The 17663-nt window shown below is 37.9% G+C and overlaps 1 protein-coding gene across 1 annotated transcript in view; it reads right to left on the reverse strand.

The window, feature by feature from the left end:
- The window catches only part of STRN (striatin), a 110227-nt gene that overhangs the window by 13938 nt on the left and 78626 nt on the right, over positions 1-17663 (reverse strand). The window contains exons 8-13 of the mRNA XM_077813534.1: positions 15470-15580; positions 12335-12478; positions 4977-5113; positions 2519-2694; positions 1435-1482; positions 562-683 (exon numbers count right to left, since the gene is read on the reverse strand). Of these exons, the coding sequence (XP_077669660.1) occupies positions 562-683; positions 1435-1482; positions 2519-2694; positions 4977-5113; positions 12335-12478; positions 15470-15580 (738 nt within the window). The remainder of the gene's footprint in view (positions 1-561; positions 684-1434; positions 1483-2518; positions 2695-4976; positions 5114-12334; positions 12479-15469; positions 15581-17663) is intronic.

Raw genomic sequence — 17663 nt, forward strand, 5'->3', positions numbered from 1 at the left:
ATTCTATGTATTCCTAGGCTTTTCCAATCTGAAAGTGTTCATGTATAATATCAACAGAACCAACAGAAAAAAAATGAAGTTGCAATCATGCCACATGAGGGAGAAGTTAGCATTCAAAAGTTAAACGTAAATTAAGATTAAAATGCCATTAATAGCACGTCAGCTTATTTTTCAAAAGCCAACTTTCATACAAACCATACATGAAACAGCATGTTAAGAAGTCTCTTGACATAGCCTTTGTTCTTTGTTAAACTGGCAGGTTTTGCCAGCACGTAACAATGAGTCAATCCAAGAACTAAAGCAGCAGTTTACTTATGATTTGTCTAAACGGCGAGTTAGCGCACAGCTAACTGGTGTGCTGCAGAGTCACACTGCGGCTTGCATGTACTAACTCACCATGTAGTCAAGCCCTTATATACTAAAGCCAATAGTTACCTTTTTCTTTCAAATTCTGAATACCACTACGCAAAACAGTTCACAGTACTGCTAAATCCAGCAAAAGTTCAGGTTTTCACTGGATACCTCATTTTCACTCGCTAAGTGTCCGTGACAAAAACGTACCATAAGAATCATAGGGGTCAATATTTGGGTTTGTCGTATTCCAGGCCTGTATGAAGCCATCAGTTCCTCCACTGTAACACTGCTCACCATTACTGCTCATTACCACACAGAGCACTGGGCCACTGAAAAAAACCCACAGAAATCAAGTTATCAGTTTCAACTCTTCTCACTGATTAAATGAAGAAAAATAACTTAAATTGCTGTTCAAACAAAACATTTGGCCTTGTGAACTCTTAACTGAGACTCGCTAGGTGGATACATGCAACAAAAACACCGCACATTTCAGGTGGTATATGATACAGTGCTTTTGACTTTGGCTAAAAAGGCTCCCCCACCTCAACGTCCCGTCATATCATTAAAGTTAGACCAAATTAATGATTAAATCAATTGCATGAAGTACAAAAGCAGCATTAACGACGTGCCTGTCCCTACCAGTTTTAAAATATAATTAAGTTTAACTATTTTGTCTGGGAAATTGTACATCTGAAGATCTAGGATGGCTTATGAAAGGGATTTTCATGCTTTAACTCACTGCAAACAGCTTCATACTGTACACACATTTAATAGGAAAAAAACAAAAATTCTGTACTGCAGTAACAAGCACAAAACTTCCCTTTATTTGCAATATTTATCTTTAGATTTGTCTTTTTAAAATGGTAGCTTTAACAAGCTCCAACTATAATAAAGACATTCATAATAGATCCAAACACACATACAAATATTTAAAATGGATAATATGGAAACTAAATTAATAAAAAGACTAGCTGATCTTTCATACATGGTAGAAATTAATACTTGAAAACGACTTTAAACATATAAAAACTGTATTTCTCAGAGTACAGAGTTTCTATATGCTCATAAGGATGTACTTACCTATGTGCTCTAAATGTATATATAGGTTCTACATCGAGAGAGGCACTCCTAAACAAAAGCACAGGAGAGCAGTTTCAGAGTTTATGTTACATTATACAAGTGTTTCCCGAAATATTTTTTGAAAACACAATGCTGAAACAGCTAACTTGTCCAACTGCTGTAAACTCATATGAAAGTTTTCCCCAACCATCTTACATCTCTGTAATACTTTGTTTTCTTCCAAAAAGCAATACCGGAATGATGTTTTAGTGAAGCAGCGGAAAAAAAAAATGGAGGCACACTAATCATGAGCAATCCTACAACAACCAAACCAAAAAGAGGGAATAAACTTTGAATAGATTATGTATATTCTGTGGGCCACATTCTATACTGTGCTCAGCCACAAGAGACAGGGAGGGAGCTGATAACTCACTAAGGCCAGTTATGCCAAAGCCCCAGATGAATTTACAGCAGCTAAGAACATGCTCTAGACTCTGCCAGCTGGTAATTGTCCCTAAGGAACTGCACGCTGGGGACTGCAGGAGTACACAATGCTTTGGCCAAGTCTCTCCCCACCAATCACGCTGGTGACTCTAGGATTGGCGGCATAGTTACTGGCTATTCAGGAAATCTCCAGCAGAGGAGATTCATCCAGATCCAGCAGCGCACAAGGTGCAGAGTGGCCCAGAGAATCTGATCTCATGTCTGTCCATATTTTTATCAGTAAATACACACACATATACGCATATACACACACACACGTAACCGATATATAATTAAATAGGTCATCACCTTTAAATACATTTTCCTAGTAAAATAATATAACAGTATCTATCCGGAAGTACAGTAATAGAAATCATATGGTATTTTCATAATGAAGGGAACAGAGATTAATGAAGTTACATGGCTTCAGCCTGGCTTTCTTTTAAAGTCTGTATCTTACAACAGCCCCATGCCTCCTCGCAATGAAGTGAAAAGAGAGGACTCCCATTGACTCCACCTGGAGTTGGATCAAGCCCCAAATGACCTTTTTTTGTTGCTACTGCTTCTCTAAATAATTAGTTAAAATGTTTTCACATAAACACTTAAATAAGAATAGCCTTACTTTTTTGCTGGCGCTGTTTTTTGTAAATTCCACATTTTTAACGTATGGTCCTCGGATGCAGTTATTAAGACTGGTTCAACTGGATGGAAAGCCAGACCTCTTATTCCATCAAAATGACTTCTTAATGTGAACTTGGGGTTCCAGGTCTTCCTCAGTGCATCCTTATTGTTTGCTATCTATTTGGAAAAAATATCCAAAACTTATACTTCGTTTGGGGGACTCACAACAGAAGGAGAAATCAGAATTTTAATCTAGCATTTATGGATTACTTCAAATCGTTACTTCATGTTCATATCTCCATGTCTTTAAACTAACCAGCACTCTATTTCCCAAGCATGAGAAAACTCATATATACATATATAGGTAGAATATACAAAAGTAAGATTATTTGTACCTTACTTTTCTTCCTCACTTTTATATTTTAAAAAGGTAGCAGTAGTTTGTGACCAGAATTAAAAATAAGATCATAAATAATATAAATTGGATTACTTTTAAAAAATGATAAAGAGAGGCATCCCATAAAAACAGAGGGTGAAAGTCCTCCTATATGGACATGTCTCTGTGCAAACATGAAATGTTCTGTGAGGTCACATTTATTATCGCTCAGTGACTCAAAGTTTCTCAGTTTACAAGTCACAAAAATAACGTTCCTAACAACCAGTGCTACCAACTCAGCCTAGGATTTGGAAGTTCAGCTGTGTTCTTTCTGGTTCATATATTAACAACAGTGGCCTTGACTCAACCAAGGTGCATTATAGGAATGGTTAGGGTGCAACTGGGGTGTAAATCTTAAGGTAAAAAATCTGTAATGGAAATGTGGCTAGCAATTCTGTTAATGTACAAGCCAGGAAATAATCGAAGTTATTTTCTTAGAGATGTATCGGTTTTGTTGTGCTAACAGGATCAGTACAAAAACCTATTTTTAATCAGTAAAATAAGCAGTGATGACTTGGAATTAAAAAAAGGAAGCAGAACAGTTGAGTAAGACTATATTTACAAAGTATCAGAGGAATAGCCATGTTAGTCTGGATCTGTAAAAACGGCAAAGAGTCCTGTGCACCTTATAGACTAACAGATGTATTGGAGCATAAGCTTTCATGGGTGAATACCTACTTCGTCGGATGCATGTAGTGGAAATTTCCAGAGACAGGTATAAATAGAGCGTGCTGAAATTTATTTTTGTCTCAAATTGGTTGAGGTATCTGAAAAAAACTCTGCTTCTTTCTACCAGAGAAAATGGGTCTATATAATTTTCCTTACAGAAGGAACTGGATTTTATAGCACTTTGACTCTCCGGAATTTGAGTGCTGTTCAAAGAACACAATGCTGAGAACTTTCTCCAATCTTACTCTGAAGTCCCCACTAAACAATGCTGAGGAATTATGTGTTTGAATTTAGTGGCCTGTAGGTGTACTAAATTATTAACACCAGAAACAGAAAACAGTCTTAGGAGGGGACCAGGTGTTACTTGGCATGCACCCCTTGGTGCCAACACAGATAATAGTAATAGCATCTAGCTCTTAGACAGCAGTTTTCATCTGCAGCTCTCAGAAACACTTTACATAGGAGATAAATATAATTATACTCATTTTACATATGGCTAAACTGAGGCACAGAGAGGATGGAGTGACCTGCCTAAGGTAAGTCAGCAGGACTAGTAACAGACCCAGAAATAGAACTCAGAACACCTGAGTTCCAGTATAGAGCTCCATCTACTAGGTAAAACTACCTCCCTTCCTTTTCTCCCTTCTGGACATCCCAGCATCTCTGAAGAAGCCAGAAAGGTAGAAAAATGGGTCCACAATGGCAGCATACTCTGAGAACTTCAGTTACTAATAAGTAACCTACTTTCCTCCCTCTTTAAATTATCAAAATGGGTTTCTACGCTTGGAAATCAACCACGGAGGGTGGCTTAAGACTAATTTGATTTAAGGACTGGAAGACAGTTCTTCCAAAACTAGTATCTGATCAGACTATTTACAGCCTAAGCCTCCAGTCAAGTGAGGTCAGTGAGAACTATGAAAGAGCTGATTTCTGGATCACAAGATAGCATTATAGAAGACTCTTAAGAAATCACATTGTAAGTGAATGAACAAAAATGAATACCCTTTCACAGGAAGGCAGTAATATGCCACAGGCCAGCCACAGGTGTTTTACTGCAGTGTAGACATACCCCAAGGGTGGGGATCTGAGGAGCAATTACTATACATGAAGCTATTTTGAGTTAAGACAGCAGATCCTTAAAAGGTCACTAACTTTTTTTTTCTTTTAATAAAGAGAATTATCCTTCATTTTGAAAATGATGGATATTTTGCAAATGCTTTTCTTTATTCTATATGTTGCACATGGGGGGTTCCTCCTGTAGTCTGTACACATGTAAAACTACTGAATTCACTGAGATCTTCACTCATATATAGATGGCAGAACCTCAAATGGCTTATTTTAAACTACCACTTACATCATAAGTCAGTGAATCTGCCTCATTGGCAACTGTAAGGCCCGCCAATTCTCCAAGACCCAGCTCACTTTCAAGGGCTTCATCTGCTCCCATAATGAATGACTTCCCTGATGTAGGAGGGAATGTTAAAGCTTCCACTGCAAGAAAAAGAAAAACATGCAAAAAATCATAGCTATATACATACAATTCTGTGGGTTTTCATGTAAAAATACCTGTTCGTTTTCCCTGTAAAATATTATATATTAATTACCTCAATTAGTAACCAAGGACAAAAGAGCAATAGACATTCATGCATGTGGAAGAAACACATATTCCAAAAGATATCCAAGGCACTTTCCAGTAAATGGAGTTCTTGGAATATGTTGCTTTCACAGACCCACACCCTTGGAGTCCATATGTCTCAGGACTACTAAAAGCAATTTATCTCAGGCAAGAAGAGTATGCTACGATTTATGCCCCTTTTAGCTCTTTCTAATGCCAAAGTAATAAAGAGGTGCACAGCCACTTCCTCGGTTTTATACAGAATATACAGATGCTCCAAAGATGCAGGGAAGGGAAGAATGGAAATGTGGGTTGGTTGAGGCAATATATTCGGAGAACTTCAGGTATTAGAAACCTAGGTTTTTCCTTCTATACACTGCTTCCACAGCTATCTTGGAAATTATACCTATACATACCCAGAGGAGCGCTGGGTATTTAAAAAGGGAGTGTTAAAGCACTCTCTCATAGGGAGCATCTGACCTAGCCTTTCAACTGAGAGCAATGTTAGGTAAAAATAAAAACTGAGAAGTCTTCACATTTCAGAGGTGATTATGTGTTGTAGATATGATAGAAATGGTATCATAACACTGGTGGAATTAGCCTTCAGGTCACATGATACTCATCTTTGAGTTAACAGGCATGAAAACAGAACAATTAAAATTTGGACACCATCTATACCCTAACTAATTTCCCTGTGGAGCTCACACCAAAAAACTTCAAGGAGCCTGGATGACATATGGAAATTCTAGCCTATGCATCACATTCAACTTGAAGTATAGAGCTGCTCCAGGAGAACTGAAGTTTAGAAAAGAAAACCAGCAAGGAGAGGGACCAGATGCAATGAAAATTAGAGATCGCTTTTGCCACAAATCTTCAATTTCTTCATTGCGCTTCGATTTCCAAAGCTGTGGCTCATACTTTGTTATTATTATATTTTACAATTTACAACAAAGGGTTGCAGCCTTTCCTAGAAGATGCAAACTTGACTAGTCATTCATGCTTCTGCTGTCTTCAGGTTAGGCTGTTGCTGTGCCCTGTTGAGGACTAGCTGGAATCTTCATTTACAATGCACTAAGTTGAAGCTTATTGCTTACAAAAATGGGTCAGCAAGAGCTAATTATGCCTATGCTCAGTTAACTCCACTGGCTTCCCATTTGTTTCCAGATGCAATTCAATATATTAGTTCTAATTTACTTCAAAACCCCATATGTAGCTTGGAAATAGCTGCCATAGTGTCTTCAGCATTGCAACTGTTGATTACATACTGTTGCTACTAGTGTTAAGTTAGGCATTTTAGGGATTTAATATAGGACGTTTTCAGTGGAGGGTCACTGCCACTGTATCTTGCTTTTTCAGGTGTCTCACCAGAATCCGAGTCCAAAGATCTTCAGAGTATGGTATGAGATGCATCTTTATGATAAAGCATTTGCTCAGCTATGATGATCACTGGGTTATGACTGGAGTGGTATTGTTAAACACATAACATTTGAGAAGTGTTTTAAAAGTGTAACACATTACAAAGGTGCAAAGAATGGATATTTGTGTTGTCCATTGAGGGTAGTTTACATGCTACATTTAATCTTTGTAATGCTAAAGTGAGGGGCATACAAAAGGACATGTTACTTACCCTGTACAGTAACTGGAATTCAAGATATTTGTTGGATGTTACACTTAGGTGCACATGAACTCCATGCACCTTTGATCAGAGGCTTTTGACAGCAGTGCCCTTTTGGTCCACATATTCATCCTAGCATATTCATGCCCCAGACAGAGGGTATGCAGGAAGTGTCAGATGAACTTCCCTCAGTTCCTTCTCTACTACAAAATCTAGCAACGCAAAGATTCTGAGGCAGAGAGGAAGAGGGCAGGTAGTGAAGCACCCATAGGGTCAAACATCTCAAGCTCCAGTTATCACAGAGGGGAAGTAACTTTTCCTTCTCTTTCAGGTAATGTCCCTATGCTCCACTCCAGGCGACTCCTCAGCAGTACTTTCTAAAGGAGGTGGGTGCTTTGGAGTGTGGTCTAACATAGTTTGCAGAACTGCAGTCCCAAAGGCAGCATCTGCCCTAGAGGTATATACTAACGCATAGTGTTCTGACAAGGTGTAAAAGAAAGTCCACAGCAGCTTTACATATTTCACCAATGGATACATTCTTCAGCAGGGCTATGGAAGTAGACTGAGATCTGGTGGAATGGGCTACAACCCTAAAAGGAGGCTGAACATTAGCAGCCTCATAGCAGAAGATGATACAATTGGAAACCCACTTAGAGAGTCTATAGGAAGGAAGAGGGGGCCCCTTTAATTCTGTCCATGAAAGAGAGAAACAGCATGGGAGAGACTCTCAAGGGTTTAGTCCTTTCCAAATAAAAAGCCAATACCCTCCTGATGTCTAAGGTGCATTGCGCAGCTTCCTCCCTAGTCAGATGAGGTTTAGGATGAAACACTGACAGCCGAATGTACTGACTGATATTAAGGTCTGAGGTTACATTGGGTAAAAAAGGGAGATGTGGCCAGAGACATACCTCTTCTTTATAGAAAACTGTGTAGAAACGGACCAACCATTAAGGAACCAAGCTCACCAATTCTCTTAGTGGAGGTGATGGACACTAAAAATGCAGACTTCACAGACAAGTGTAGAAGGGCACACTTAGCTAGTGGCTCGAAAGGGAGGCTTCATCAGAAAGTTGAGGGCCAAATTCAAGTCCTGCATAGGAGTGGGTTCTTTGACATATGGAAAAAGGTTAGCCAACCCTCTGATGAATCTGGAAGTGATGGAGTGAGCAAACACTGAAAGCCAATCAACAGGCCAATGGAAAGCTGTGATAGCTGCTAAATGAACTTTAACAGAACTCAGAGAGAGGCATGAATTCTTCAAACTTGACAGGTAATATAAGACATCCAAAAGGGAAGACTCAGCAGAGGATGCAACAAAGGCGGAATCTCTCATTCTGCAGGTAAGTTTTTCCAGTTGATGCTTTTCTGCTATTCAACAAAACCTCTTGTACCTCTCTTGAACAGGAGACCTCTATCCCAGACAACCATCTAGAAACCAAGCCTTGAGCTACTGCATGTTCAAGCTGAGATCAGTTCTTGAGTCAGCAGGTCAGGAATGGTTGGAAGCCGTAGTGAGATGTGAGGTGAATCAGGCAGGGGGAACCATATTTCCCTTGGCCAAATCAGTGCAATTAGGATGACTTTAGCTCTGTCCTGCTTGATTTTGTTTAGTGCTCTGAGGAGCAGTGGTGGGATAGGTACAGAGGAGATTCCTTGACCAGAAGATGAGGAAAGCATCCCCCAGAGCTTGATGGTCTAAAGCCCCTCTTGATCAGAACATCGACACCCTCTGTTGATGGCATTGGTGAAGAGGTCTATTTCTGGAAAACCCCAGGTGAGGAATATATGCTCAAGAATTAGGTATTTGGTTCCCACTCCTAGTCCTAGCAGAAGCGTCTGCTTGAGCCATTGGATATAGTGTTCTAAAGACGCAGTAAGTATGAGGCTGAGAAGAGAATCTGACGCACTATGTGCCACTTCCACCATTTTAATGCTTCTGCAAAAAGGGAAGGGAATCTTGCTCCTCCTTGAAAATTTATATGGTGCATGCTGGTTCTGTTGTCTGTAGATAGATTAGCCCTAGATCATGGGAAGGAAACGTTTTCAGGCAAACTAACCAATCTGAGTTCCAGGTGGTTACTATGGAAAGCGGACTCTTGGGCAATCCATTTGCCTTGAATGGTATGTGTTCGAAGATATTACACCCCCAACTGTCCCCCGATGAGAAATTCATCATACTATGGTGACAGTCAGGGGGAAGCAGAATGAAGGGAACACCAGCACAGACATTTTCCAGGTCTTTCCACCAACTAAGCGACTGATGAGGAAGTGACACTAATTTGTTCGGACTGTGCTTGTTGGAGGTGTAACCAGTTCTTAATCATCCTTGAGAGCAGTGTAGGTGCAACCTGGCACGAAGTGTAACAAATGTGCAGGCTACCATATGATCTAGGAACTGCAAACAAATTGTGGCTCTTTGCGGACTTACCTGAACCTGCAAGATCAGATTCGATAGTGTCAAAAACCTGTCAGTTGGTAGGTAAACTCTGGATGTTTGCAGCATGTAAGGTGGCTCCTTATTAACTCTATTCACTGAACTGGTGTCAATGTGGACTTGTCTTTCTTGGGCTCAAGTCCTAACTGGTTGAATAGGGTTATCGCTTTCCTCACTGTGGAAAGAACTTTGTTGTGCGAATGGCCCTTGAGAAGTCAAATGACCTTGGCTTCCTGGCACCAACTTCTCTTTGAGGTGATCTAGAGTTCCTCTTTCTGGAAGTCTTGGTGCCATCCTCTGTGGTTCTCTCCCCAGTGGGTGAGTGGGAGGTTGATGGGGCACTGTGCTAACAGGGAGACCGCTATACCGGGCGGAAGAGGGGCATATGGACCTGGGTCTGAGGCAAGGCAAAGGGAGTGTGCCATCATGAGAAGCCTAAACTTAATCTCCCTGTTTTTTCTAGGCTTACTCTTAAACCCTGAACAACTTTTACACTTACATGGGAAATGGGTGTCCTCTAAGCTGCAGATACAGTGACAGTGACCATCAATAACTGTGACAAGTGAGACAATGTTTAAATCCAGGCGATTTAGGCTTAACACAAAGATAACATCCTTCAAAGAAGGAAAGAATGCACCCACTCACCCCCCAGGGTGGGAGGGGGAGAAATGACGAGTCTCTTAAAGAAGTTTCCTCAACCAACCACCTTATACAACTGGTAAAAACCAAAAAGGGGGGCTAACGGAAGCTCTAAACAATGAAGTAAAAACTAGAAGCTATTCCCTAAGAAAAAGATAACTATGACATGGGCACCACAAAACCCTCCATCTCAGGCCTGTGCAGCTGAGAAGGAATTGAAGGCTGTTCATCTGATACTGCTTATATACCCTCAGTATGGGGCATGAGAGCTAGTGCTCACGGGTGGATTGCAAGGCACTGCTACAAAAAGTCTCTAATCAAAGGCACATGGGGACATGTGCACCTGAAATTGAGCACCCATAAGACATAAAAAATAAGTTACTTGAGAAAATTCACCAAATAACTAGAGATCTGAAAGAAAATGAAATGTAGAAAACCAATGACTGAACAGCGCTTTGTGATTGAAAGCTCTGTTGATAGGCAGAAGAAAACATGAACTAAAGGAATGGGAGGGCACCATACACCCCTGGTACTGAGACGTGTCTGCATATATTCTGCCCTCCACCCAATGCTAACGGCCTTTGATGTTTGAGTGACATGTGGACTGAGAATGGGAAGCTGTGGAGGAAATGTATTCAAGACCCACCACCTTCTAGAATCTAAGCTTGAATTTAAAAAAAAAAAAAAAAAAAAGGGGTTTCTAACCCTTTTTGATGTTAGATCTCTCTAATGCAGAGAAACACGCTAACATTCTTCTGAGTATGCAGACATGCAGATTATTCCTTCTGACTACATGTAACTTCTGCCCAATTTATCTTTATGCCTTCTTCAGCTCCGACTTCATCTTACTCCTCTCCAGTCCATCCAGAATGTGGCAAGATCCTCTTTTGTATGTTCTTCTCACCATTCATGTATTTCTCTGAATCTCCCTATGGCTCTCTCTTTTCTACCTTTTTCTAGTCAGATTCAAGCTTTTTGTACTCTGCTTGAGGACTGCATAAATGTAACTCTACCCAAATTTCTGCTTTTTAATCATGAACTCTCTTCTTTGCTCTGCTAATGCATAAATTACCAGTTTCCTTTTTCTCACTTGCATTCCTAACTTATTTAACATTTCCTTATATGTACAGATTTAGATTTTTTTTTAAATAGATATTAAATGGCTACATTTTTAATAATAAATTTTCACTAATGAAAAAGAAGCGACACTGACATGTTTTGGTTTTGCCTTTTTCATAAGCTAGTCAGATGCTCTCAATTACAAAATATATATTTTAAAAGAAAGTGAATGTGGAAAGCTCTCACATTATGTTTTTTGCCACCAGTGAGGCACTTGTGGGATGATCAGAAATGCTCAACACACACACACACAAAAATAATTCTGCCACATTTCAAAATGTTGCTAAGTTACCATTTTTCTTTTAAAAATCTCTCTAAGCACCTGGGAGGTTGAACTATTGTGCTCTGCAGTAGTTAAACCACATGGAACCCTTTTTCATCTGCATTCTTTTGTAATTTGGTCAATCTAATTTCTTACTATTCCAGGAAGAGAGATGGATTATTAGCCAAAATCATGTTTTGCTCATTTTCCTAGCTATATTTAGCAATCTTTTGGGCATAAGTCATAGCATGCCTCATATAAATTAACACATCAGAAAAGGCACTTTTATGCTTATTTTATTATTCTGTATATCATTAAAATAATTGAAATACTGAAGCTAAAACACTGCAGTTAACAATTTATAAGTGTAGTGTTTGTGAAGGTAAGTGTTGTATACCGAATCAGAGACTGTGCACAGCATGTTAGGGCTTTCTGCCCTGACCCTAACTCACTGAAAATTTTAGATACAAACACCACTATAAAACTTAAGAAATGAGCAACCAACCTGAGCAAAAATTGCGGTCTGTCCTTCCTCTGTGATTCTGGACCCAATCACTGCGTGTTTCCATATTAGACACACCTTTTAGTTTAGCTGCAGAGTTTGCTCCCTATCACTGTACTCACATATTATAAAATGCTACATGCCTTCTGTACAATCATAAATGGGCAAAGGATGGTTTTGTGGTTAAGGCCTGGGAGATCTGTGTTCTATACCTGACTCTGCCAGATTTCTAGTGTGAACATGGGCAAATGACATAGTGCCTTACATAAAGCCCACAGAAACCCACTGCACTCTTTCCACTGACCTCAAAAAATTTCAGATCAGGACTTTAAATCTCTCTCTGAATTTCCCCAGGGTGATGGAGAAAAGTGATAATGCTTATCTACCTCAGGGGTACGATGAGGCTAAATTAATATCTGTAAAGTGCTTTAAAAGTATAAAAGATGTAAAGTCTTAGGTAATAATAATAATTATAAATATGCAAATGTATACACATTTATATAAACATAAACAGACAAATACTTGCCTTCATCTGTCCTGTTTATCTCATGTTCAATAAGCCTTGAGCTACTCGGCCTAGAGGGTGATGTGACAGATGGCTGTAATGAAGGTAGATCATCAACATCTCTCAAGTTTGCAAGCATGTCTTGCAGCTTTGACCTGTTGGGCCCTAACCGGGAAAAACAAAAGTGAAATGGCTTATGTAAACGTAATTCACAGCAATGCTATTTATCACATCAAATATGTTACAGCAAGACAAGCAACAATAGATCCCATCGTTGATATGACATTTCCTAACAAACATCAGTAATGAGCGCCTACTTCCAGCAGTAACTAACCTTTCAGCATGAAATGAACATCTTGAAAAAGAAAATTATGGAAGCAACTGACAATTCCCCCCCCAACTTTTACGAACTCACACTGCTATTTGCATGAAAGTTAAATACCTTCAGTTGACTCAGAACAACAAAATGACTGGTCAAACAAAATATTTTATTGTTTTCCAAGAACAATTGCAAACATTTGTGAAATATTTTAAAAATCTGTGCAGATGCTTTGTGCAGTATATTCTTTAAATAATTTGTGAATATTTTAAAATTATTTGTGCAGTAGTGTATATTTGTGATGCTACATAATCTACACAATTGTTATATTAAAAAAATAAATCAAACTGGATTCGCTGGCTTACTTCCTGAAGCTACATGTGGTGAAGACCCATGCCCTTCTTGACACTTACCTGTGCTTTGCGCCATCATTTTCCCACATCCCTGTTTTGACTGTTTTATATAGGATTGAGGCTGAAACATATCTTCGGTAGTTTTTCCTGTTGTAAGTTTAATTAAGAATGGGAAAATATCTTACCCATAGTCCGTTATGGTTTTTCCTAGACCAGTAAATAATACAGCTATTTTTAAGTAGATTTAACACAGAGGTGTATTCTAATATATGTATGATCTTATTACACTACTTCACAGGAATTTTTACTACAGCCTTGCAAAATCATTATAAATTTATTAGCCCAGCTACAAGTTCTGTTTTTCCCACCCTTACCATAATGATAATAAAGAAACTAAATAGTATTTTAGTTGTCTATTACAAAACATTACTTGAGTCAGGCAATGAGTGAATAGGATTTTGCAAGATTGTTTTAATACAGTATCTGATTTTCTAGAAAAACAGCATTTTACTGAACAGTTTTCTCTCTGAATACTCATCTATGATGAGATTAAAGTTATAAAACAGACTTCATACATCTCAATATTACGGTGTTTAATTTTTTTTTTCATTTCTTTCCTCACTCCTTTCTTCTCTAAGATCATGAACGGGTGAAAAATAACAGGTGTAACGCCTCCCAATTTTTCTGCATCGATGCCCTTCCAACGATGGTTTGTCCATGGAAAGATGCTTAATTTCTGTAATTCTTGGTCTCCCCCAAATCAAACCTCCATCCAAAAACATGTTTCTATACATCTAACTATAATACCCTCGTGAAATAGTGCAAGGTGCCAAATTGCAGTCTTGCATCAGGCACTTTGTTCATTAAACATATAAAACAAAGTTCCAATGATAGCTGTGCCTAAATTAATCATTAATTACTATAGTTTGATAATCAGGATTTATACACCCAATATCTGATTGAGAAATGTACTCATTTCTTAATTTAAATGTTTCTAGCAAGTTGGCTCATTAAAACTTTGGCCCTGACACTGTATACTATATACATGTACTATGACATTAGAGACAAGAAGTTATTAAAATAATTTTCTGTGTATTCCTATTGTATGAGAATCTCTATGTTAATTACAAAGAAATCCAGAATTTATTTGGTAAAACGATAACTGTTTTTTGGGGGAAGCTCAACTTCTTGTTATGCTTGCATTTTTTTGGGTACCTCAATGATACCTTAAATAATTGCAATCAAAGAATACACAATTCTTTCAAATGTCATTCATATCAGCATAGGAATCTGAAGTACATACTGATTTGCTTAGGGAAAGAAGTAATGTAGGTTTAGCCTCTACGTGCTATATTTGATGCTATGACCTCAAAATTAATATTTACTGAGCTGCAACCAATCACATTTAGAATCTACTAAATGCAGAAAGTAACAAAATGAGGCAACCTTGAAACAATAATGTAGAGGAGACGGCATCTTTTTGTATGATTTTGTAAACATGCTGGAAGTGACAGTTCCTTTAAAATTAATAAGCATCTTCCCACAAAGGGAGGAGTAATGAAACATATCCTTCACATTTCCCCCCGAATTAGGTGCATCATTTTTAAATTTCAACTATTTCCACAAGAGTTCTCAACACAGCTTTATGTTTGAAATAGTTATGATTTCCATTTTAAACATTTAACTTGACTCTGAAAGGTATATAAATACTTATTTTATTTAACAACACAGGTTTCACATAATGGATTTGTGTTTCAGGAGATATAACAGAGAAAGGTATGATGAACAGGGCTAGAAATTGTATTTCAGATACCTATCACAGCTGTTTGCTTGGAATCCAAATAACACCTATGACAAATATAAATTCCACAGGTAAAATGGTAGTTGATAAATAAGAACTGACTTAGAGGTTGTCAATAAGATTTATTTTCCATTTCGAGCCCTCCATAAGGAATTATGAGGACAGCATGATTTGCATGTTGTGAATATTAAGTACAAACAGGGGTAGAAATTAACTTGTTTCTCCGTCTGTCAGCTAACAGATACTAAAGAGTTGTTTGTTTGTTTTATTTACTAAACTCCAAAACAGGTCTTATAAAACTGGCATGTTTTCAAATAAGAGAGTTCTGAAATTTTCTCAATTAAAATATACAGTTTAATAAAGTCTCAAAACAATGCATTTAAATTTCATATGTCTATATCTCACCACTGGTTGCTACATAGCCCATGTCCAGCATAATCACTTTGAATTTATCCAACACTAAACTGGTAAAAGTTATATCCCAGTCAGCATCTTCCTACTTTCTCAGGCAACTGGATTGACTATCATTAATTTCAACCCCTGAGCACTGGTGAACAGGAAAGCAGTCAGGAGTGGCAAAGTAAAAGAGTAAGTAGTTTTAGGAAAACATTGAAAGAAAGATAGAATTAGGGGTGTGAAAGAGGTGGGGCTTATGATTTTAAGGTGCAATGTTTTCCACTTACTCTTCACCCCCTTTTTTCCCTTGCGCTCCTTTTTGTATTGTTCCTTGAGTTTGGTTATTACTCCCTGGTCCACATTCCAGGCTTCAGGCATGAGACACTGGTCTTCCTTTTCTAAATAAAGTAAAACAAATGAAACATCCTTTTTCAATAATATGTCACTAAATAGTTTTCACTGAAGGAGGTAGCAGCTGTTGTCAATCTTATTTATACCTTGTATTAAAAATACACAAATAGCACCGTGGTGGCAAATTCTGCGAGACTGCATTCTCACCCCTATTTTCACTTGCTCAGAATTTCTTAAAAAATCATTTTGTGATGAAGTTTCAAATGCTTAATCTCTGAACCCAATTAGTGATTGTTCATAGAACAATGTTTTTTGATGTCATTTTTTGTTTTGTTTTTCCTCTTCTAACAAGCAGGTAATACTTTTACTGCTTTAATTATTTTTCCAGAGAAACAATTATATCCACAAATACATATTACATTACTAATCTAACCTAGCACTTACAGCATGGATGCAGCATGACTGGAGTTTACTTAGTCATATCCTATAATTTATACAAAAAAAGTATGTTTAAATTAAAGAGGGTTTTGTAACAGTTTACTTTACATTTCACCAGGGTTTTTACAAATAATTTTAGACATCAAAAGTACATTCAATTTAACAAGAGGCTGGAAAAATTTGAGATATCACAGTCAGACAAAGGAAGCAGCACATCTATTGTTGGAAGCCTGCATTTTATACCTAAACTCAACTGACCTTCTGCCATACTTTCAGTTAAGTCACTGATTCTCAGTTTCCCCTGTTGTACAACAGGAAAAACAACACTTACCCACTTTTGTAATCTCTTCTGAGATCCTCTAATGAAAGGTGATATGTAGGTACAAATATTAAAGACATTTATACAGCATACCAGAAGACTATATTTAGGCAGTTTACTATAACATACAACTCAGAGGTGAATAATACCGTTTATGATTTATGTATTTTTACATTACAACTCTGGGTTTTCTTTTAAAAAAATGCATTAAATTAAGGCTTTATTTTCCTCATTCAAATTTATCATGTTTCATCAATATTTAATATAAAGTTTATTCCTTAAGCCTAAAACTGGTAAAAAGTGTTCCTTCCTTTTAAAAAATTTAAAAAGTGGTGAATTATTCTCCTGATGGTTCAGAACAGATCATTTGGCTATGATTGATCTGTCATTTAAAGGGCTCTTCAGGGACTATTCAAAACCCATATGAAAAGTATTTTCTTGTGCATACAGTGATAACTTATCTAGTTGCAAAATCTAACATTTAAATGAATAAAAATACTCAAGACCTTTCATGCTATGATTCAGTCAATAAGTTTATGAGCATCTCAGTACAAAACTGTGAAAAGCAGGATTTTCAATTGAATGCAGACCACTTGATCTACAGCTATAATAGAACACAAAACTGTATCCCCTCAAAGATCTAGATTCAACTGACAAAAGCCAACCTACTCAAAAGTTAAGTGACTTTTTTTTCTCAGTTAAGGTGTGAAATGAAAAAGGCACATCCCAAAGTTAGAAATTCAATCTCAGATTTTTGTCAGTTAAAACAAACTATTAAAAAAGTTTGCCCATTTTCTGTTTTAATTTTTGCATTAAGCATAGTACCTAATTGATGGCCATTATAGTTTATGGTGTATTATTAAAATATTAGAAGCATGACAAATAAAAAAACAGTGAGGCCCCTAACAGGGAAGTAATGTAAGGAATGAATGATTACTGAAAGAAAATAAATGGTTGCTCACTCCTTTGGAAAGCGTAGTCTACGTTCTGCAGACACCACTCCAGACTATTCAGAAGTAATGCTGATAGCTGTATTCACCTCTCTTTGGCCAACAAAATGATAGGTACAATACAACATGAAGGTAAGCAATGTCTGAGGCTGATAATCTAAAATCAGTGGTTCTCAACCTTTCCAGGCTACTGTACAGACATGCCAAACCCATGAAAAAATGCAGAAATTGGGCTTGTCTTTGACTTAATTGGTTTGTGAGTTGCTTGTTGGCTAGTTTTTGGCTTGTAGGGTGTTGCTTGTTGCTTCTTTTTTTGACCAGCTCCTGGCAAGCAGCGGCAAGAGGAGGCAAGCAGGGGCAAGGGGAGGAGAGAGTCAGGGATGCACAGCAGGACCACCACAGTCCCAGACTGCACGCCAGGGG

This window comes from Eretmochelys imbricata, chromosome 3 (genome assembly GCF_965152235.1).
Source record: "Eretmochelys imbricata isolate rEreImb1 chromosome 3, rEreImb1.hap1, whole genome shotgun sequence".
NCBI classification, from domain to species: domain Eukaryota; kingdom Metazoa; phylum Chordata; order Testudines; family Cheloniidae; genus Eretmochelys; species Eretmochelys imbricata.